Source organism: Micromys minutus (genome assembly GCF_963924665.1).
Source record: "Micromys minutus genome assembly, chromosome: 21".
NCBI lineage: Eukaryota > Metazoa > Chordata > Mammalia > Rodentia > Muridae > Micromys > Micromys minutus.
In genome coordinates, this window is record NC_137956.1 from 41,329,375 (window position 1) to 41,353,416 (window position 24,042).

Consider the following 24,042-nt stretch of genomic DNA (forward strand, 5'->3'; position numbering starts at 1 on the left):
AATCTTTACACCAGCCCTTTATGCAGACTTTCTATTAGAGCTTTAGCAGCCCTTCCTCTCATTGGCCCGGCAGTGTTTGTGAGGCCAGCCAAGGCTGTGCACATGGACTTGCACCTTAATGGATGAGATGATAACACAGAAGCCGATCGTAAGATCAGAGGGTAAGTATTGATAGCTGTCAGCATTTTGTTAAATGAACTCCATTCTGAGCTCTCACAAAGGAGACTGAAGCTAAAATATAAAGGTTAAAGGCTCTGTCATTTTACATACTTAATTCATACTTAAACAGTGACCGTAGAATACCTGTCTATCTGTCTATTTGTCTGTTTGTTTATTGTGACTGGGAAATGAAGCCCCTGTCTTCTTGTGGGCCAGCCAGCTGTTCTGGAGTTGCACTTCCAGTCCCTCTACCAATCAAGCCAGAAGTCCAAAGGACAATAAACCCCCTTTGATTAACCTCCTTTGTCTTTTTTCCTATTGCAGGCAACAGAGGCCCATGTGACCATTCTCTGAAATGCATAAGCTCCAAGATCACTGAGAGGAAGCTGCCAGGCTCCTGGTTGCCTGCAGGACGAGGACCTCTGGAGAAGCCGGTCCTGGGGCCACGTGGTGTCGTCATGCCGATGTTCAGCCCTCAGAGTAGCCTTCACTCAGTCCGCACTGAGCACAGCCCACTGAAGCCCAGGGTGGTGACGGTGGTGAAGCTGGGTGGGCAGCCTCTCCGCAAGGCCACCCTGCTCCTCAACAGGCGGTCAGTGCAGACATTTGAGCAGCTCCTATCGGACATCTCTGAAGCCTTGGGCTTCCCACGATGGAAGAATGACCGTGTGAGGAAGTTGTTCACCCTCAAGGGCAGGGAGGTCAAGAGTGTGTCTGACTTCTTCCGGGAGGGTGATGCTTTCATAGCCATGGGCAAAGAGCCACTGACCCTGAAGAGTATCCAGTTGGCCATGGAGGAGTTGTATCCTAAGAACCGGGCTCTTACCCTGGCCCCTCACAGTAGAGTCCCCTCCCCAAGGCTGAGAAGCAGACTTCCCAGTAAGCTTCTGAAAGGAGGCCACCGCTGTGGGGAGGTAGGAAGCTATAGTGAGGGAATGGGGAGCAAGACAGTCATTAGGCATCAGAGCAAGACTTCCACAGAGCTGGCCCCGGAAGATAAGGCCAGGGCCCAGAAGAAGTGGGTAAGAGGGAAACAGGAGTCAGAATCGGGTGGCTTGCCATCACCTAGGGAAGCCACTCAGGAGGAGACTCATGCAAGTGGGGAGAAGCATCTCGGGGTGGAGATTGAAAAGACCTCGGGGGAGATCGTCAGGTGTGAGAAGTGTAAGAGAGAAAGGGAGTTGCAGTTGGGCCTGCAGAGAGAGCAGTGTCCCCTGGGGACCTCTGAGCTGGACCTGGGGAGAGGTCACAAGTGGGAAGCTGAGAAGCTAGTGAGGACCAGGAGCTGCAGGAGGGCTTCTGAGGCAAAGTCTACAGATGGAGAGGAAGGGTGGAAGGGTGACAGCCACTGGGGTAGCCCCAGGGATCCCCCTCAGGAGTTAAGGAGGCCCAACAACAACTCAGACAAGAAAGAGAGCAGAGGCTCAGAAAGTCAGGAAAGTCATCCACAGGGTGCGGTGAGGGCCCAGAAGGACCTCGTGACAGGTCCGCCAGCTGTGGAGGAGGGGCCCGTGGATGTGAGGAGAGACGCCAGGCACACATGCAGGAATAAGCATGCCACCTGGCTCCTGAGGGAGCAGCAGGCTGCACCCCCACAGCTCCCCAGAACCCGAGGGGAGGAGAAGGAAGCAGAGCACGAGAAGAAGCCAGGTGGCATAGGAGGGAGGAAGGCACCAGAAAAGGAATCTAAGATGAAGCTGGAAGAGAACCGGGCAGAAAGGCCCAGCGGCCGGAAGCTGAGGCCCACGGGCATCATCACAGCGGATGTGGAGAAGCACTATGACATAGGTCGGATCATTGGAGACGGGAACTTTGCCATCGTGAAGGAATGTAAGCACCGAGAGACCAAGCAGGCTTACGCCATGAAGATTATTGACAGGTCCCAGCTGAAGGGCAAGGAGGACATTGTTGACAGCGAGATTTTAATTATCCGGAGCCTCTCTCACCCCAACATCGTGAAACTGCATGAGGTCTATGAAACAGAGGCCGAGATCTACCTGATCATGGAGTATGTTCAGGGAGGGGACCTTTTCGACGCCATCATTGAAAGTGTGAAGTTTCCAGAGCCCGACGCTGCAGTTATGATCACAGACTTGTGTAAGGCCCTCGTCCACATGCACGACAAGAAGATCGTCCACCGGGACCTGAAGCCGGAAAACCTCCTGGTAAGTCTGGAGTTTTGCTGTTTCCAGAGGTGGGGGGGGGGTTCTATAAAACGTAGGGCAGAATGAACATCAACGGCTTCACACTGTGCTGAATGGCTCTGTGTCAACTTGACACAAGCTAGAGTCATCACAGAGAAAGGAGTCTCCATTAAGGAAATGCCTCCATGAGATCCAGCTGCGAGGCATTTTTCTCAACTAGTGATCAAGGGTGGGAGGTGCCATCCCTGGGCTGGTAGACCTGGGTTCTATAAGCAAGCAAGGTGAGCAAGCCAGGGGAAGTAAGCCAGTAAGTAACATCCCTCCATGGCCTCTGCATCAGCTCCTGTCTCCAAGTTCCTACTCTGTGTGAGTTCCAGTCTTGACTTCCTTTGGTGATGAACAGTACCGTGTAAGCTGAATAAACCCTTTCCTCCCAAACTTGCTTCATGGTCATGATGTTTTGTGCAGGAATAGAAACTCTGACTAAGACACACTGTGTTACCTTTTGTTTGAGAATATTCCCTTACACTGCTTTAACATGCATATTTTAGCTTTTAAAAAATTTTGGTTATAGTTCCTAAATTGCTGAATAAATTTGTTTTGATTGTTGCAGAAATATAAGCCTTTTGATTTAAATAAGGCAGAAAACACGTCTTTTCTTCCCTAGGAGATAAATGTTTGCTTTGATGGTGACCATGTGACTTAATTTACTGAACATTTACATATCCTCTGGCATAGACAGCGAGTGTCTACTGTTGGGGACTTCTCCCTCAGGCTTTGCATCGACCGTCCAACCCTCCCTGTGTCCTCTTTGAGGACAAGGTTGTACCAAGGAGTTCCCAGCTTGCAGAACTGGAGGGATACGCATGTGGGTCACATGAGGAGGCTTGTGGGAAAGTGTCTTGGTTTTTGTTGCTGTGATGAAATACCATGATGGCTGGAGAGGTGGCTCCGTGGTTAAGAGCCCTTGCTGCTCTTCCAGAGGTCCTGAGTTCAATTCCCAGTAACCACATGGTGGCTCACAACTATCTGTAATGAGATCTAATGCCCTCTTCTGGTGTGTCTGAGGACAGCTACAGTGTACTTATATATAATAAATAAATCTTTAAAAGAAAGAAGGAAAGAAAGAAAGGAAGGAAGGAAGGAAGAAAGACCATGATGAAAAGCAAATGGGAGGGAGAAGTGTATTTGGCTTACACTTCCACATCACTGTTCATTGGAGGAAATCAGGAAATTCAAGCAGGGCAGGGACCTGGAGGCAGGCGCTGATGCAGAGGCCACAGAGGGGTGCTGCTTACTGGCTTACACCTCATGGCTTGCTCAGCTTGCTTTCTTATAGAACCCAAGACATCCAGCCCAGGAATGGCACCACCCACAATGAGATAGCACCACCGACAATGGGATAGCCCCTTCCCCACCATCAATCACTAATTAAGTAAATGCCCTGTAGGCTTGCCTACAACCTGACCTTACGGAGGTGAGGTTCCCTCCTCTCAAATGACTTCAGCTTGTGTCAAGTTGACATAAGACTATCTATCGCAGTCATTTGCTTCCTGGTTTTCTTGATTTCTTTCTTTAGATTAAGGCCTTATCCTTTCTGGACCTTAGTGTCAAATGATTTTTCCCAGGGAGTAAGGAACAACATTCTATGCAGCTCAAACAGGGCACAGATGACAGACAAAAGAAATGATGCCACCCACATTTAGTGTAGTGAACCAATGGTTTCGTTGGTTACTTAGGGGAGTGGAGTGTGGATAACTCAAAGGCAGCTGCATCACTGTTCTCTCCCTGTATGGGTACTGACCCAAGCTGCATCCCTGGGACTCTCTGCTTGACCTGCAGGCAGCTTCACAGGAGAGTCTCTCTTCCTGCAGCAGTTTGCTGTCTTTATATAACCCTGGGGTAAGGAACCTCATGCACCGGATAACTTTCTAAGCGTCATGAGTCCTAAGAGCCTTCCTCTTCTGACCTCTCGAAGAAGGAAGGCTTTGATTAGAAGCAAATAGCCACATGACACTTTGTTTCCTGACTTATTTTTATTTTACTTAACATTTTTTATTGGTGTTGGGGCGATGGCTCAGTGATTAAAGGTGCTTGCTGCTAGAGGACTTGAGTTCAGTATCCAGCACCCATGTTTGGTGTCTCACAACCGCCTATAGCCACAGCTCCAGAGCATCCAACATCCCTTTTCTAACATCCACAGGCATGTGAACACATGCACACATGCACACACACAGACAATACACTCTCATATGCACATGATTAAATAATTGAATACATCCTTAGATGATGAGTGTGTGTGTGTGTGTGTGTGTGTGTGTGTGTGTGTGTGTGTCTGTGAGAGTAAGAAACAGACAGACAGACGGGCATGGAGCATTTATGCAATGTCACCATGTGTAGAGGTCAGAGGACAGCTTTTGTGGAATCAGATCTCACTTTCCACCTTTACTTGGGTTTCTAGGGATGAAACCAAAGTGCCTAGGTTAGTCTGGCCAGTAAACTCAATGAGCCATCTCCTCGGCTCTAGTATCCCGATTTAATAAGAACACTAGCAATAGTATCTTGCATGGCTAGGCTAGAATAGGCATGAGAAAAAAAATAGACACGCAGAAGCCAGCACATTCTTCCCAGCTTGGTTATGGCATGTTCCTGTTCAACATAAAAATATCACAGAATGCCTACTTCCCATAAGGCTACTGTGTCTTGGGTGGATCAAGAAAAAAAAAAAATAGCCTCTTTGTAATAATGTCAGGATGCATTATTTAAGTTGTGAATGTGGCCACATGTTTCCCATGACAGCTGTCAGATACTGTTGCCTCCTTCTCCTGCCTGCACATGGGGACAAGACACCCAATCAGACAGTCAGATGCTGTAGCCCCAGTACTTGGGAGGATCACGCCATGAAGATTACCCTTGGTTATCTCTAGTTCAGGAGCAGCTTGGTCTTCTAAAGGCCCTGTCTCAACAGAGGTGCCACAGAACTACTCCTACTTCCCCATCCGCCCAACCAAAGCATCTTCAAATTGTCCCCAACTCAATCTTTCAACTCTGCCAATCTGCTGAGAGTTCTGGGTGCTCTCCTAGTTAGACAAAGATCCCAATGAGTGTGCTCTCTCTTATGCCAGTGAGTGAGGAACCCAGAGTGCCTCATAAGTACATCTCCTGGCAGTCTTGGTCACAACAACAAATCTCACACTGTCACCATCTGGCATCTCTGTCCCATTTTCTTCTTCAGAGCTGTGATCACCACCTGACACATTCTGATCACCACCCGGCACATTCTGTATTTTTATTTTTTTTAAAGAAAATTATTGGGGGCTGGAGAGATGGCTCATAGTTTAAGGGTACTGGTGTTCCTTCAGAGGACCTGGGTTTGATTTCAACATAGTGGCTTCCAGCTATCAAAACTTCAATTCCAGGAGATCCCATGTCCTCTTTTGGCCTTCTTGAGCACCAGGGATCCACGTGGCACGGAGATAAACATGCAGGCAAAATACCCATACACATAAATAAATTTCTAAACATTATTTAAGAACGAATCACAGCTCTATTTATGTGTTGTGTGTTGACGGAGGTGGGTGGCAGGCAGCTATGAGCAGGCCGCTCTTCAAAGGACGAAAACTTGTGGGATTGGTTCTCACTTTCTGCTGTATGGGTCCTGAAGAAGGAACTCGGGTCATCAGGCGTAGTGGCAAGCATTTGCAGCCAACTGAGCCATCTCACCAGCTGTGATAAACAACATAATCAAAGGCAAACTAGGGTTTCTCATACAACACAGAACCAGGGGAGACTCCTCTCACAGTGGCCTAGGTCCTTGCACTTCAGATAACTCTAGGGTATTTTTTTTTTGTCAAGTCAACAAAACTGACCAGCACACAGTCCAATATTTAAATTAAAAATATTTATCATCATCATCATCATTGTGTGTGTGCTGTTCATGTGTGTGACTGCGGTTGTGCACATGGTATGATGTGCTCATGGAGGTCAGAGGACAACTTTCAGGAGTTGGTTCTCTCCCTCCATCTTGTTACAGAGTCTTGCTTTGTTACTGCCTCTGTGCCCAACATGGCAGCTGCTCCTGGAGCTTCTGGGCCCGTCCCGTCCCTACCGTCTCGCAGGAGTGCTGGGATTCCTCGTGTATGCACCCACATCTGGCTTTTTATATCATCTCCAGAGATTTAACTCACATCGTGAGGCTTGCACAAGTCTTTTGACTGAGCTGTCTTCCATGGCTCTGCATTTCCTTCCTTTTCTCCCTTCTTTCCCCGGGAAGACAGGCCCGGTTTCATTCAGACTCTACTGTGACACTGAGAGCAGTTTTGCCGTTAGTTGGCATCACTTCCTGCTGCCTGGGAAACAGCAAACACTTCACTGGTTGCTGGTGGCACCGAGACCAGCATATTGAAAGGTCTGTGGTGCCCAGGCATTCATCACGAAGGGCCACTCAGAGCCTAGTTGCTGCAGACAAAGCAGTAGTGAACGAGACAGTTATGCCAATAAGTCACATGGTTCTTCTTTTTTTAATGGACAAAGCGGCTAGAAATTTAGTGTGTCCCCTTTAATTCGCCAGGCTGCAGAATGGTGCCCATGAACTGCTCCCCCAAAACCCCCCCACAAGCAGCCTGAAGACAGACTAAGTCAATCTCATTCTCCAGCCAAACAAGGTTTACATTGACCATTAACTCAGGGACTCCTGTTTTTGCCAACTTTAATAGAATTGCAAGGATGATTTGGCTGTTTGCCTGCATGGTCTGAATTAGCCTCCAATCACTCTCTTGGGGAAATGGAATTTTTATATTTGTTGGTGTTCTTGTCCCTTCTCTAAAAAATAATAATTCTCTATTATTACTATCAATATTTCTTTTGGCTAATGGATTCCCTGATGAGTCCCAGACTTGCCTCAAGCTTGCTGTGTAGCCCAGGGATTGTGCTGAACATCTCATCATCTCTCCTCCATCTTGCACTTGCTGGGGTAACAGGCATGTGCTACACCTGGTTTATGGGGCTGAGCACAGGATTTCGGTTTGCTAGGCAGACACGCTACAAACTGAGCTACAACCCCCAGCACTCAGTCTTATTGTTGTTCTGTCTCCTGGGTCTGCACGAAAGCATTTTTTCCCATTTGATGTCCAGACTCTCAACAGATTCTTTGTTCCTTCCTTTGCTGTTTTTACTGAACCCTTTAAGCAGGAGAGATTCTTCTGAGAGCTCCGGGTAGGTCCTGTGAACCGGGTGTTTCCTACACATTCAGACTAATGTGTTCCACCAGTCACTCATAAGTTCCACATGTGAGATCAGTTGTCCTCTGGGACTATTTTCACTTGGGGGAAGTTGTTTACCTTGTATTTTTGACCAGGACAAGGTCCTGGAATCAGTCTGTGTCTCAGCTTGTTCTCTCGGTGTGAGGGTTGGACTTGAAAGTACTGTGTCACTGGAGAGCGCGCTCTGTGGCTGGTTGAACATGGGGAGTTACTCTGGGCAGTAGGAACTGTAAAGGTGATATCTTCAGTGTGGACAAATTTATCTGAAAGATTAAGCAGGCACAGATCTTGGTAGAATTCAGTTTCACAGCTGAGGATTTTTTTAGTGTTTTGAGGCAGTGGTGTTTTGTTTACGTGTGTGTGTGTGTGTGTGTGTGTGTGTGTGTGTGTGTGTGTGGTGTTAGAGAGAGGGAGGATGGAAAACTACAGGTTAGCTGTAATTTTTTTCTGAAAGTTTTTTTTTATCATTTACATACATGTGTACAACGTATTAGGAGCAGATTCATCTCCCACAAGCATCTTGTCCCCTCTTGATGCTGCCTGTACTGGCTGGTTTTGTCTCAACTTGACACAGCTGGAGTTATCACAGAGAAAGGAGCCTCAGTTGAGAAAATGCCTCCATGTGATCCAGCTGTAAGGCATTTTCTCAACTAGTGATCAAGGAGGGAGGGCCCAGCCCTTTGTGGGTGGTGCCATCCCTGGGCTGGTAGACCGGGGTTCTATAAGAAAGGCTGTGCAAGCCAGGGAAAGCAAGTCAGTAAGTGACATCCCTCCATGGCCTCTGCATCTGCTCCTGCTTCCTGACCTGCTTGGGTTCCAGTCCGGACTTTCTCTGGTGATGAACAGCAATGTGGAAGTGTAAGCTGAATAAACCCTTTCCTCCCCAACCTGCTTCTTGGTCCTGATGTTTGTGCAGGAATAGGAACCCTGACTAAGACAGTCCTACTCTATTCTTCCCAGCTAGTCTCTCCCCCTGCCATGTTTATATATTTTATATATATATATGTGTACTTGCATGTGTGTACAATTCTTGTGCAGGTGAATAGCTATAGTATTTTCAGCTCAGTACATGATTTGTTCATATATTGATCCAGTTGGCATTTAGAACTTTTTCTGATTTGGGGGAAAAAAAAGTCTATTCTATTCTTTCCAAATCCACCTCATGCATGCACGAGTGTATGTATGTGTCCATTCATCCACGTGTGGCTTCACAAACAGCAGAAAGCTGGCTGGGAGCAATCTTTTGTGGAAGATGTAATGCCTTGCTCTTCTGGGCGATCTGCCAGTGGACACTTGTTGACACAGTTGTGTCTATCACACTCATGAAACACATTTGGCCTTTTTCTGCCTAAGTCAAGTTTGGCATATCATGTCTAGGCTCCAAACTAGCCAGTGCCAGGCTTTTGGTTTCCTTCAGACAAAGATGAGGCTTCTGCTGGACTTGACAACTGCTCTTGTCTGGGCTTAGATAGATACCATTTCCAAGTTTGTTGAGAGAATAACTAGGTTGTAAATGTATTTGATTTTCCAAGATTCCAGTATTCACCATTGTTGCCATGGTGATCACCATCCACCAACCATTGTTGCCATAGCGATCACCATCCACCAGTTGTTCTTCACATACCTACATGTGCTGTTAAGTTAATGCTTCCTTCCTTTTAGAGGTGGCTCCTGGCTCTCTATGAGACCTTATTTTAGCCCCAACTTCTGACTGAGCATCGGACTGTAAGGGCCGCTGCTTTTACAGACACTTTCTGAGCACACTCAAAGCTCTTAATGAACGTAGCTGCTTATCATGTTTTAATCAACAGAAATATTTACATCCGATAATTAGGCCCTGGAGTAACATTTCAGGCCTTCTGTATTGCCAAGTTCATCTGGTCCCATGAATCTCATTTCCTGATATTGGAATTCTTCTACCCTTAGGGTTATTTAGATCTCCTGAGATCTTGCAAAGGAAGTTTTAATTACGAGACTTTCCAGCTTGCAGAAATATCCCTGGTAATGGCTTCTTGTGCCTGTATGTGGCTCCCTGGAGGGAATGGGATAGAGTAGACTGAATCCCAGGGAAAGTGGGAGAAAGCCACAGGAGCCTGCGAAGAGGTGGTAATTAGACCAGCTCACCCAGGATGGGGAGTATACAGGCTAGGTATCCTCAGCCAAGACAGCTGGGTGAGCGGGCAGGGATGGAAGAGATGTTAGGCTCAAGCAGAGTCCTAGAAGCAACTCTTCCAGTGGGTGGGGGGAGGGGAGTAGAGTCTTGTTCAGGGGAGGGGCTGGGAGGAATGACATGGGCAGATAACCAGTTGCTCCTCTCGCTGACACATGGAACACTGCCTGTTTCCTGGATCTTGCCACTGCTTCCAGTTGCTTTAGCTCTGAGTGCTTGGAGTAGCAGAAATGGAGGTGGCCTGGTAGGGGCAGGTCACAGCTCAGGTGAAGACAAAGGCAGAGCCTTTCTTATTGGTTCCGGGATGAAGTAGGTTTGTTTAGTCATCTAACTACTGAATATGGCTGGGATTGTGCACACTTATGTGTTCTTAAGGGCGACAAGGAAAGCCAAGGATGAAAAGGACCCACACATCTCTTGCCCATTCTTCCTCTGACATAAACGTCTTCCATCATTTGGTTGACCTTAATTCCCTATGTCCTTTCCCCCTCTCTCCTCTGCTGTGATATACAAGAAGGACTCCGTGGTAGGATTTCTCCTTGATCCACAGTGCATTTCTTCTACCAGCCCTAAGTCTTTCCTCCTTAGCTCGAAGCTAGGCATGTACCCCTGTTTTCTCATAAATGCTCCAGGCATTAACAATTTTACACGTTGGTAATAACCATGGCAGCATATCTCATCAGGCCAGACTTTATTAAATTAAAAAAAAACACAGATTTCAGCAATAACACGGAATCACGAGAGAGTTAGATGAAACAGGGCTTCCGTCCAGGTCATTTTGTTAGTGAATACTGGCATTATTCTGTTTCCACCTGCCTGGGTGAATGTCTTCTCCTGTGCCCTCGGAGGACCGAAGATTACATTTCTCAAGGTTCTTTTAGTTGGAGAAAGCAACTAAGTAGATCTCTTCCGTGAGTTTCCAAGCTTTCCCTAGACTTTGTTTCTTCTAGAAGAATCTGATGCATCTTCGGAAGTCCTGTCTGCTGGGGGTGATGTAAGGGCAGAGGAGGAATCTGAGGCTGGGTCCCCGAGGTAAGCTCTCTGTTAGTTTTTCGGCATTCAGCTGAAGTGAGTAGGGGCAGGTGGTCGTCCCTGTGAATGCGTTGGGACAGTGTGTGAGGAGAGAGGACCCTGGTGTCTTGACCTGCAGCTACCTAGTGTGGGACTCATCTTTTTAATGGAGGGAGAAGACTTCAGGGTAATTACAGCAATGTGAGCTGAGTTCAGGGGATCCCGGAGAGCGAAAATACACATGTAGCAGATATAGGTGTCTGTTTCAAGATGCATGACATATGTGCATATGTGCGTGCATGCATGCATGCGTGTGTGTGTGTGTGTGTGTGTGTGTGTGTGTGTGTGTGTATGTAGGAGATCACAAAACAGCTGAAGTAGCTGAAGGGGTGTGTAGGAACGGGCTGTGTGTGTTTTTAAGTTGGGGGGTTTGGCCCTGCGGTAATGGAGCCAGGCTACTTGTGGGGAACTAACCCCAGAGAGAGCAGCAGGGTGAACGCATAGCTGTTTCTCATCTCTTTTGATTCTCATCCTCTCCGGTGACGTAAAGTGTAGAGAAATAGGAATGTCTCAGATTCAACTCAGGAAACACGGATATCAGACCGTCCTCCCCCAGCAGCCTGGGGCTAAAAAAGACAAGTGGCCGAGAGACGGCTATGCTCCGCCTTGCACACCTCCCTTGTATAAGCCATTTTCAGGCACCCTTTGTTTTTGTGGATCTTCCTTTCCCACACCCCTTCCCAGATCCCCCATCTACCTCTTGCTGGTCCCCCTCCTCTAGGGTATTTTATTTCTTTTTATCTCCCTGCCTCTTGCTTCCCTCTCAGGAAGCCTGTTTTCTTTCCCTAGTATGACTTGAACTCACCCTCTCTATACACACACATAAATATGAAAGCCGAGGATCTGTATCTAAGAAAACATGCAGCATTTATTTTTCTGAGTCTAGGTTGCTTTGCTTAATGTAATAATACTCAGTTCTGTTCAATTTTTTTTTTCCTGCAAATGTCACGATCCCATTCTTTGTGGCTGCATAAAGTATCATTGTGCAACGAGCCACATTTTCTCTTCCCTTCTTCGGTTGCTGGACACCTAGGCTGGTTCCATTTCCTGGCTGCTGTTCTCAGCGTGGCTGTAAACCTGATGGTCAGGGGTTACAGTACCTTTTATGTTCAAGTATAAATTGGTTTGCGGCATTGGCATTTTGATCTGATGTGGCTTCTAACATCACTTCTGTCCTCGCTAGTTGGAAATGTGCTTTGGAGGGAATGGCCGGAGGAAGCATGAAGATTCGAGCAGGAATTTGCCAGAGAAGTGGGCCTGCTCCAAGCCTAATGTTTAAGGGTGCCTTGTTTCTGGTCTGTACTCTGCTGCCCTCTTCTGCTTAGAGATTAAAAGTATATTTTAAATTTCATTTATTAAGGGGTTTCTGTCTGTTTTCAAGATAGGGTCTTCCTTGCTGTGCAGTGGAAAGTGGCCTGGAATTCTCCAGTCTCCCGAGTGCTGGGATTACAGGCATGCACCTCACACCTGACTGCATAGCCATGCTTACATTGATATACCGGGGAAAGGGCAGAGTGGAGGGCAGTCCATTACAGCATAAAGATCTCTCTTGGGGGCACAGATGTCTCTCAGTTGGTACAGTACTGGCTTATGAAGCCCTGGGTCTGATCCCTGGAAGAGCATTAAGATGGCATGGTGGTGCACACCTATAATCCCAGCGCTTGGGATCAGGAAGTGGGAGGGTCAGAAGTTCAAAGTCATCCTGAGCCACATAGCTTGGTCTGTCAGAGGGCCTGGATCAGTCCAGCAAGAACATGGCCCAGAACAACGTGTTTAGATAAAGTTGGAGATGTGGGTTGTGGGTAAGCTGGACATAGACAAGTAGACTGGGGCAGGATGGCTTTCAAACCTGGGAAAGCCAGAATGGCCTTTTGAGACATAGGCTTTGAAATAGACTTTTAACGGGGCCTTTGGCTGCTTGGCCAGATGAGAGTTCTGAGTGTTCCGTATCTCCACACCAAAAACCAAGCCCCATAAAGGACTCGCTGGAGTCCTGGGATTATAAGTTAGAGCATTCAGAAAGCCAGCTTGGGGTTGGGTTGGGGGGGGAGGGGGTCATGCTCCTTGCTTTGCGTCTTTGGAAGGGATGAATCCTCACTCACTGTCACCCCAGAGGGGATATTGAGAAAGCACGTAGGGATGGACTCCTGGGTCAGCAGAAATGGATCTGAGATGAACAAGTGTCTGGTGGAGAGATGTGTTAGACAAGTTTCCTGTCTTGGTGGAGGTCTGATGTGACGGTAAGATGGGTAGTGCTTTGAAGCAAAGTATTAAGATGACAAACACTCACACATTGCATACCCTTAAGTGGAACGAAGCTGGTTATACAGTGAAGCCAATGACAGCTCTGAGAAGGGCCGAGGAGACAGTTCATTGGGTAATGGTGCTTGCTATGGAAGTAAGAGGACCTGAGTTCAAATCCCCAGCACCCATGTAAATTACAGGAGTGACTGTGCACCTGTAATTGACGTGTTGGAGAATGGAGACAGGTGGGTGCCAGGAACTTGCTGGCCAGCCAGCCTAGCTGAAACTTCAAGTTTGGTGAGCGATCCTGTCTCTTTAAATAAGAAGGGGGCAGGGGCAGCCTGTCATCATGCTTACATGGGTACCTGTATCTATAATGTGTACCGGGTGTACCACCTCTCGCAAAAATAGATAAACTCATAAGAAAATAACAACAGACATCACTGAGACTATTAAAGAAACCATCAGAGTAGAACCGGGGTCCTCCCCAGCAACAGGTGGTGCTCCAGTTGGAAAAAGCTGAACTACCAAGAGACAAAAACAACATTTTATGTTTTAGACCAGCTCATAGAGTCACTTAAAACCTGATTTAAAGATATATACAGGACACCAAACAATGCAGTTTTAAATAAAAGCCTGACTTCCCGGAACATTTCAGCTGGGCTTTATTGGAATCGTGGGCTTCCAATTACTTTTTTGATAGAAGTATCCATTTTTTTTTTGGATGTATTGAATTGGCCAGATTCTCTTGATTCTGATCATTTGGCTGGAAACATTTGCAAATATTTTTGCGGGGAACATTTTTCCCCCCTCAACAACTACGTAGTCGTATGATGACGGAGAGGATCCATCTGGTAATTCCGGGCGCCAACAATAGTTTGTTTTCCTTTCCTTCCTAACTAGACTTTCCAGCCTAAATCACCCCATTGTCTCCTTCAGGCTGCATCTGCCTCTGTGTGTGGAGTGCGCAGAACCGGGTTTGGGGTCTGAGACGATGGTTTGTTCTTGGCCAGATTAACTTGGGAGACAATGATGTGTAAAGTCGTGGCTGGGGTCTGCAGGACACGTCTACTGGGCTCTGCAGGACACTTCTACTGGGGTCTGCAGGACACTTCTACTGGGCTCTGCAGGACACGTCTACTGGGGTCTGCAGGTTCTCGGAACGTGGAAACGGACCCGGGACACACGGATAGTGATAGAAATAGAGGCAGTTTATTAAGGAAGGAAAGGAATGGAAATGAGCCAGAGTTGGTCAGGGTTAGAAGCTCAGCGGCTCCCGGATGGGCAGGCAGGGACGTGCGCGCCCCACTGCCCGGACATGCGCACTGCACTTCAGCTTTTCTCAGCTGTCAGCCATGTTGGGTTTCCCAGCCTTCCCCTTTGTCATCGTTTCCGTTCATATACCAGTGTTGACCCGAACTCAGAATTACAACACATGCAGCTTATGGAGACGTCAGCTCATGGTCATGTGTGACATCGTATTGTCAGGATCTCCCTCAAGCTTCCGCTTTGAAATCCCCACTGAGAGAATTTAGAGACAAGACACAGAGGACAGCGTGGTTGTGCTTCTGGCGGGAATTGCAAAACTTTCAGGAGGGTGACACCCCCAAATGACCACCCCTTGTGAAGACACACTCCCAAGTGTGGAGATTAGACAAGGACCACAGACTGCTGTGCTGACCTGCATTACCTACACTCCAGGAAGGCTTTCTCCTGTTTCTAAAGCCTCTAGAACAGACAGCTTTCCCGGAGGGCTTCACTGCCCAGTTGATTGACAGGTCCATGTAGTTCAGAAAGTCCTGCCTTGACCTGAGGTCCTAGAGGCACCTCAGGTGCTATTCTCTTGATCCATAGTCACAATTCTGCTATTTCAGTCTCAAATGGAACTGGAGGTTTTACAAGGGAAGGGCGCATTCGTAAAGACCGCAAGTATCTAGCCATCTACCTGGGAAGGAGAGACGGAATAGCTACCCCAGACTGCATGCCAGTTGCCACCGTAACTCAGATACGACCCATCAGTCCCCTTTGCCTCCACCCCTAAGTGCTGATGGGAGCATGGGGGGGGGGTCTGTGCTCAGATCCAGCAGAAACACTGGGTGTGAGCTGCAGACAACCTGGATGTTCCTCCTGTAGGTATGACGGCAACAGTGAGTCTCTTTCTTTGATAAAAGCGCCCAGTAAGTTCTTACCCTGAGCTTGGCCTAACAGTGCTGTTCATCATCTGGCCTTGCCCACTGGCTCCTGTGATGGGCTATGGACAGCTGACCTTTGGTTTAGTTGGACAGGCGCTCGCTGATATCGAAGAAGGCTGGAGTTTGAATTTGGGTCTGGTATTTTAATTTTTCCCTGGATGGAATCAGCCTACACTGTATGGTCATACTGTGCATTTTGAAATTGGAGCCAGATAGTACCGGGTTTGACCCTTGTCATTTTCTCCACGTGGAGTATGATGTGCATTTGTTTTTCTATAGTGGGGTGGGATTGTGTGCCTCCATCATATGTGGAGGTTGGAGTCAAGTTCTCTCTCTTCCCCTCCCATGGGCCCTGGGAATTGAACTCAGGTTAGTTTTGTTGGTAAGCTCTATGACCCACTGAGCCGGCAAACTGGCCCTCTAGACCTTTGCTTGTTTGTACATGAGTTAGTTCATGTTCAAAGCGCCACTGACCCTTGTCAGAATGCAGTAGTGTCCCATAGAAATGATTTCCTTCTGCACTGTCCAGCACGGTGCCCAACTCACAGATTGCTCTTGGACACACACATGTGCCCAGTACAGCTGAGAAACTGAGTTTTAATCAATAACTTTTTAACATCACATTTGATAGCACACAACTGGATGGTGCAGTGAACCTGACTCTGGTTCTTTGGTTGAAAATGTGAGCAGCTGCACTGAGGTCAGGCTGGACGTATCTGTCCTGGGATACTCTGTGACATTGATACATGGGTCATTGCTGCTTTGACTTGGATGCACACACACCCTGCTGTCTCAGTGTCCCTGGTTGCACACACAGATTACTGTCTCAGTGTCTCTGGTTACACACACACACACACACACACACACACACACACACTATTGGCTCAGTGTCCCTGGTTGCACTCTCTCTCTCTCTCTCTCTCTCTCTCTCTCTCACACACACACACACACACACATGCACACACACTACTGTCTCAGTGTCCTTTATTTTCATCACAGTTTTAATGCTTTGGACATTTCCATTCCTTCTAGGTTCAGCGAAATGAAGACAAGTCTACCACCTTGAAGCTGGCTGATTTTGGCCTGGCTAAACATGTTGTGAGGCCTATATTTACTGTGTGCGGGACACCAACATATGTGGCTCCTGAAATTCTTTCTGAGAAAGGTAAGTGATACCCTTTGCTCTTTGGTACTCAAGGTTTGCAATCAGCAGATGCCTTAGTGTTTCCAACAAGGAACTGTTACAAAGTCTCAGATAGCTGGAACTCAGGTTTGGTTAAAAGTATTTATTTATTATTAATTAATTAATTAATAATTAATAATAATTAATTAATTCAGTGTGTGCATGCCCCCATCCTCTCTGTGTGTGTAGACAGGACAATGAGACAAAGGAACAGAACTTGGGGAGAAATCTATTCAACAAAGGCCATTTGTACCTAGGTATAACACTATGGGAGAAAATGGAAACATTTCTTAGGCCTAAAAGTTTAAAAATTTCTTGGTGAACCTTCATTTAAAGGCAAAAGAGATCTCATTTCAGACTACATAAATATCCATTCCTCATTTGTATAGATCGAGTGATCGACTTTGTCAACACACTTGGTAAAGCGCATAAACAGAAAGTGTACGGAAGCTAACTTGACGGTTGTGGCCCTGTGAGGTGAATTCACCTGTTAGCTGAGACAGAGATGCTGGATGGATTGAAAGCTTGGTCATTGGTGGGGAGGCAAGGGTGGCTCCCAGTTGACAAAGGCACATGGGAGCTGTGATGAAGAGACAGAGCATGTGTGAGATTAGAGAGTGGAGACTTGAGACTAGTCTCGCTGGCTTTAGAGAGTCGGTGAGTTGGGTAGGCTAAGTCCAGGCTCATCCCAATCAGGAAGTGTTTAGATTTGGAATGGCAGGTGTATGAGAACAGTAGAAGACAAGACATTGCAATTCAAGCAAAGATGAATGAGAAGAAAGACAAAGCGAATTAGTGTGTGGGGAAAGCACACTAGTTAACATGGGATGTTGGGGAAAAGTTCATGGAGGAAATGAGGTGGGAGGAGTCAAATTTTCATCACGCCGATCAAGAGACGTCGATACAGACCTACACTGTTGTCCTGTTGGCAAGGATGGCTGTCCTGGATAAATGTATCATATTGGGATGCTTCGATTTGATGGCTAAGCTGGTGAGCTGGTGGCTCTGCCATGACATCAGGACAAGGACAGTTAAGTTTTGATTCAGGGAAGTCACAGGTAGGGGGCAAGGCAGTCAGTATAGTGTTGGGCTGCATGGAAGTGTCAGAGGCAAAGGGAAAATCTTAAGAGGGGTCAGGAGCAGAAGAATCTGTCCCCCAAGAGTCAACAGTCCTTGAGAACTGAACAGTCATCACTGGGCTTTCCCCAAAGGGACCACCGGGGGCTTTATTCACTTTAGGCTCTTATTGGCTTGTGCCTTGATAAACCTGCTCCCAGGCATGTCCGTTCAAAGCTGCCCGTTGTGTTTACTTCCTAAAGGTGAGGAGTCAGAAAGTTCTTGAAAGTGTGCATACGTCTGTGTGGGGAGGATGAGAAGTGGTGTACACAGAACTGGACATCCGGTTTCATTCTGTTCCTGTGGCACACACCACGACCAAAAGCCACTTAGGTGAGGGAAAGGCTTATTTTGTCTTGCACTTCCAGGTCACAGCTAACCACTTACGGAAGTCAGGGTGAGCGTGCAAGGCAGAAGACAGTCTGCTTGCTATTCCAGCCCCAGAACTCACTCACAACCAAGGAATTCCACAGAAACTAAGCAAGAATGATGCTTGATGGCTTGCTCATGTTTAACTAGTTTTCTTATTTAGCTTAAGCCTAGGGATGGTACTGCTCATAGTGGGCTTGGCTCTTTTACCTACATCAACTAATAATCAAGTCAGTTCTCTATAGATATTGTTCATAGGCTCACATTCAACTGGGACTGCCCCCCCCCCGGGGGGGGGGATTCTAGGCTATGTCAAGTTGACAGTTATAGCTAACTAGGACAATTACTTTGTACATCTCATCTCTAAAGAGTTACATTATAATCAGTTACCACATTTGATACTTTTCTTTTTGATGAGACAAAATACCAGACAAAAGTAACTTAAGGGAAAAAGGATTTTTTGTTTTTGTTGTCATTACACAGTTCAACAGATAAGAGTTTATCACCTTTGACTTGCCTGTCTCTGTGTTCTTACAGGTTATGGCCTGGAGGTGGACATGTGGGCTGCAGGCGTGATCCTGTACATCCTCTTGTGTGGCTTCCCCCCTTTCCGAAGTCCTGAGAGGGACCAAGACGAGCTCTTCAACATCATCCAACTGGGCCAATTTGAGTTCCTTTCTCCCTACTGGGACAACATTTCTGATGGTGAGATTTGGAGGCTCCCTGTGATGAGAAGGAAGGCTGTGGGCTTCTTCCCACTTCTTTAAAGAGTGGCCTGGAGAGGCGTTTGTAGAGTGTGGGTGAGGCTTTGAGTGGCGCTCAACTATTCTCATGCATAGATGAAAGGCTTGGAGGAGTCTCTGTTTAGATCTGGTCTTCTAGTCTGTGATGCTCTTGGGGTTTAGAAGGGATGTCCTATGTTAACTTTTCTGGAAAAGATATTGTCCTGAGCAGGCTATGCTGGCAACATAGTTAAATACACACACACACACACACACACACACACACACACACACACACACACACACACACACACACACACACACCTACCTGTGTCTCTTTCCACAACAGCAGAACTTATTGAGTAAAAATCAATTTACAAAGCAATCTTAATGGTAGCAATTTGCCAGACTGGTAATTGGGCCAAGGTTAACACATGTTCTTTTTATTCCAATCTTAATTAACTCTCATATCATTTATCACAGGGTAAACACACACACACACACACACACACACACTGAATAGATACACAGGGCTATAGGGGATTGCAGCAGAATTTCATGAAGTTTCTGAAGTGGGTAGATAGGAATGTAAGTAGAATATGTGTTGACAAGATAAGGAACCCAAACAAGGCTGCCATTTTTCAGCCAGGCTGCTGTGACTCATGAGCTTTGAGAATAAAGTCGTGGTGTTGGGTAAGTGGTCAAAGCACAGGATCAGCTCTGTGGCTAGAATTGGTAGATGGATAGGTGGCAGGTCCAGAGAGGCAAATAGGAGGATGGGCATGCAGCCTTTGGGTAGGCAGTGCCCCTGGGACAGCTAAGAGCACTCTCCCTGTTGATTCTTGAAGCACATTCCTGGTTTCAGATGACAGGTTGGTGGAGACACTTGCCATGAGGGTCCAAGTTAGGGTGTTTCACCTTTTCTCAGTCTGGGTTGTTTATGTTCTTGGGCCTTGTTTTCCTGATATGATTTTAATATGCTCATATTACCCAGTGGTCTCAATTCGCTCCAATAAATTTATAGGGGGCACATTTTCTATGCCTGGGGATAAGTTCTAGTCCTGTGCTTCATGACTGGTGACTGGCTGGATGGTCCCAATTAAGTGTTAGCTCTGGCGTACAGCACTTTTCTATCCTCAAGACAGAGTCAAAATCTACTTATAAAATGGAATCTCTCAGGGCAAGGCACAGTCTGAAAAAGCTACTGGTTTCAATAATTTGGAGCATCCTGCAGCCTGGTCTCAGTAGACATGACCAAACATCCATCTACTCCAGACATACCCACAGACAGACCAAAGCAACAACTTCATGAAAGGGCAATTTTGGAGACCAGGGAGTTTATTGAATTTACTTACATAGTATGAGTGAAAGGTGACTTCCAGGAACAAGGATGACCCCAACAGGGCTGTATCATTGAATAGTCCCACCCCATCATGGAGGACGAGCTTGTGGAAGGTGGATTATGGAGTCAGTGTTTCCGTCAGCATTCTTTTTCTACATACTCCAGCCCCTCCCAAGATCACTTGTAGTTGGGAGGAGAACGAAGGAAGTAATGGCTGGACTCCCAACCATGGTTCCTTCTCTTCCCTCCTTCTGCCAGAAGGTATCAGTAGCTACCACCATCATGGAGCTAGCTACCCAAGTATTGTTCTGCTTGGTTGGTTGCAGTGGTTACTGGACTGAAGTGACTGGCACTCCAAAGTGGCCTTTGGGGGATCATGTGAAAAAAGGCCATATTATATAACAGGGTGTTGCAGAATCTGCCCTGCTTGTACTGGTCAGGGCAGGAGAAAATCTGTGGCTTCTAGACTCTAGACATTGCTGGAAGGGCATCTGGGAGGGGCTAAATTAGAAGCACATTTCAATAAGAGCGAAAAGCTGGGTGTTTTCTTTCGGTGTACTATGAATCAGGAGGGAAAACCTGCAGAGTGGGGGTGAGGGTTGGGAGGGAGGGCAGAGGGTGTTCTTTTGTCTACTTGCCCACTACCCTGCCTACCAGTTAGGTTTAGGGAGAGAGAGAGAGAGAGAAAGAGAGAGAGAGAGAGTGAGTGAGTTAGTTAGTTGGTTAGTTGATATTGTTATTCTTCCTATGGGGTTGCAAACCCCTTCAGCTCCTACAGCTTTTTCCCTAACTCCTTCGTTGGGGGTCTCTGTGCCCAGTCCAGTGGTCAGTGTATCAGTGAGGCTCTCAAAGAGCCTCTCAGGAGACGGCTGTATCAGGCTCCTGTCAGCAAGCGCTTCTTGGCATGTGCAGTAGTGTCTGGGCTTGGTGTCTGTATGTGGGATGGATTCCCCAGGTGAGGCAGTCTCTGGATGGCCTTCCCTTCACTCTGTGTTCACACTTTGTCCCTGTGTTTCCTTTAGACAGGAATAATTCTAGGTTAAAAATTTGGAGATGAGTGGGTGGCCCCTTTTCTCAACTGGGGCTTGGCCTAATCTCTGGGCATGGTCTCTACAGGTTCTCTCTCCTCTTGGGTATTTCAGCTAATCTCATTCCTGCTGGGTCCTGGAAACCTCTTGCTTTTCTGGCATCTGTGACTTCCTGGTGGCTACCCCAAGTTCGCCATCCCCCATCGCTATACATCTCTGTTCAACTTCCTGACCCTCTGTACATCACCCCCATCTCCTCCCATACCTGATCCTGACCCCCTTTTCCATTTTTCCTCCTTTCTTCCTCCCAAGTCTCTCCCACCTTCTACCTCTGGTGACTATTTTATTCCCCCTTCTAAGAAGGACTGAAACAACCATACTTTAGTCTTCCTTATTTCTTGAGCTTCATATGGTGTGTGAGTTGTATCTTGGGTATTCTGAGCTTTTGGGCTAATATCTACTTATCAGTGAGTATATACCATGTGTGTTCTTTTGTGACTGGGTTACCTCACTCAGGATATTTTCTAGTTCTACCCATTTGACTAAGAATTTCATGAAGTAATTGTTTTTAATAGCTGAGTAATACTCCACAGGGTAAATGTACCACAACTTCTGTATCCATTCTTCTGTTGAGGGACACCTGGATTATTTCCAGCTTCTGGCTATTATAAATAAGGCTGATATGAACATAGTGGAGCATGTGTCCTTGTTATATGTCGGAGCATCTTTTGGGTATATGCCCAGGATATATAGCTGGGTCCTCAGGTATTAACTATGTCCATCTGAGGAACTGCCAGACTGATTTCTAGTGTGGTTGTACCAGCTTACAACCCCACAAACAATGGAGGAGTGTTCTCTTCCTTCTTGTCTTTTATGTTTTCTTCCCCCCCTTTTAGACTGGACCTCACTCTGTTGCCCAGACTATCTTTATGTAACTATATGTAACTGTAGCTCATCCAGTCTAAGCCTCACACTCAAGCGATCCCCCTGTGTCAGCTTAACCTGATTGCTAACGCTCAGTGGTCATGAGTGGCTGGAACAGGTCTGGGATTTTTCTGCCTTCTGTCATGCTGCCCCGGACAAGGAAAGTTTGTTAGACCCCCTCATAGTGCTAATGTGGGTGTATGGACTCCCACCTCATGCTTTGTAAGGAATGAACACATCAGAGCCACCCTCACTGACCTCTTTTTCTCCACTTTCTTCCCGTCCCGTAGCTGCCAAAGATCTGGTGAAAAATTTGCTGGTGGTGGACCCCAAGAAGCGCTACACGGCCCACGAGGTCCTACGGCACCCCTGGATTGAGATGGTTGGGCATCCCAGCACAGTGAACCCGCAGAGGGAGGAGTCCCCCAGCAGCGAGGGTCGCTTCCAGAGCCAGAACAAGAAGGTTGCAGAACAGCTGTCATAACCCTGGGACATCTGTCCAGTCTGGTCTCCTCGAGGACAGAGAAGAGAGAAGTCTACGAGCAAGGCTGTGCAAGAAACCTCTCTAAAAGAACTAGAAGAAGGAAAGAGCCGCCTGGCATATTTTTAAAAAGCGTTTGAAAGTATCTTCCTAATGTTCAGTGCTGTATGATATTTTCGGAGTTGTATGTCTGAAGTGCTTAATACTTTTTTGGGGCTAAGAGTTGCCACGAATGTAGAATTTTGCTAATAATGATGAACTCTGTTCCCTCCTTGTAGTAGTCACGTTCATGGTGGGCTACATGAGTGTGCCTCCCATCACTTGAGCTCCTCCACACAATGAATGAGGTGATCCCTGGCTTTTCTATCTCAATAAAACACGATGAACAACAGAGAATGATCCGCCTTGTTCAATGGTGGGAAGAGCTGGGGCAGTAGTTCAATTCAGCTGTGTTTTAACCTTTGACAAAGAGACCAATACACATGGTTCTATGAATTAACAAACAAACAAACAAACAAACAAACAAACAAACAAACAAACAGAAAAACCCCAACACTTCTCTTGATGAATCTGCAGGCCGACTGATCAGAACTTCATGATTGTGGAGAATTTGAATGTTCAGATTGAGAGTCAAAAATTACCTTGGGTGACCTTCCATCCCCTTAATGGCCATGTATTACCAAACTGTATATCCCGCCTAACAGATAAAGCTGTCGGAATGTATGAACTCAGCTGAGCATTAGCTTCTAATCTAAAGCTAAGATGTGATAGCATCCAAAGCCAGCCGAAGAGACATCCCTGCTTTGCTGTAAGTTGCCTGCCTGATCAGACCACCAGCATATTTGGTAAATTCATTGATCTGAGACTTTGTTTAATCTGGTGATAATAATAATAATAATAATAATAATAATAATAATAATAATAATAATAATAATAATAATAATAATAATAATAATTTCATGTAACTGTTTCCAGGATGGGATGATGTGTTTAGGACCACATAAACAAATGCTGCCAGGTAATGGCCACTCATGTTTGGCTCCCAGTAATTTCTGTTTGGAGCAAGAGCTGTGTTTTGTGTTGACAATTCTCACCCTACTTTACAGATGGAGAAATCGGGGCATAGGATGTCCCGATCGGCCCATCCTCAGTTTACAATGAGGCAGACCTGACTGCAGAGCGGTCCTGTACTCCTGCTCTTGTCTCTAGCTTCAATCCTTGTATTAGGTTTACTGGGGAGCTAAAGAAGCAGGTAGAGAGGGGAGGGGGATTTGAGGGAGAAACCAGGAATTACTACCGAATCACCAGAAAGGCATGGGCTACTCTTGAAGGGCTTATAACAGTTCTAATACACATGCTTTTTAGGTCTTATGGAGAGGACCAGGCTGTGCCCTGTGACGTGGGAAGATGCATGTATGTTGTGTGTGTGTGTGTGTGTGTGTGTCTGTGTGTGTGTGTGTGTGTGTGTGCAGGTGCACCTGTAGGCAAAAGCCTAAGGACACCCTTACATGCTGTTCTTCAAGTACTATCGATCTCAAGTTTTAAGACACTGGCCAGGAAGTCACCAAATCGCCTAGGCTGGCTAGCCGGTGGTCCCTAGATAGATATTCACATGTCATCCTTCCCAGCACGAGGA

The 24,042-nt window shown here is 46.7% G+C and overlaps 1 protein-coding gene across 1 annotated transcript in view; it reads left to right on the forward strand.

Annotated features, from left to right (window-relative positions):
* DCLK3 (doublecortin like kinase 3) overlaps positions 1-22,641 on the forward strand; it is a gene marked incomplete at its 5' end in the record, with an annotated part of 47,021 nt that extends 24,380 nt beyond the window's left edge. Inside the window, 4 exons of the mRNA XM_080934796.1 lie at positions 484-2,324; positions 16,274-16,406; positions 18,447-18,614; positions 22,216-22,641. Of these exons, the coding sequence (XP_080790922.1) occupies positions 484-2,324; positions 16,274-16,406; positions 18,447-18,614; positions 22,216-22,409 (2,336 nt within the window). The 3' untranslated portion in view covers positions 22,410-22,641. The remainder of the gene's footprint in view (positions 1-483; positions 2,325-16,273; positions 16,407-18,446; positions 18,615-22,215) is intronic.
* Between the last annotated feature and the right edge of the window lie 1,401 nt (positions 22,642-24,042).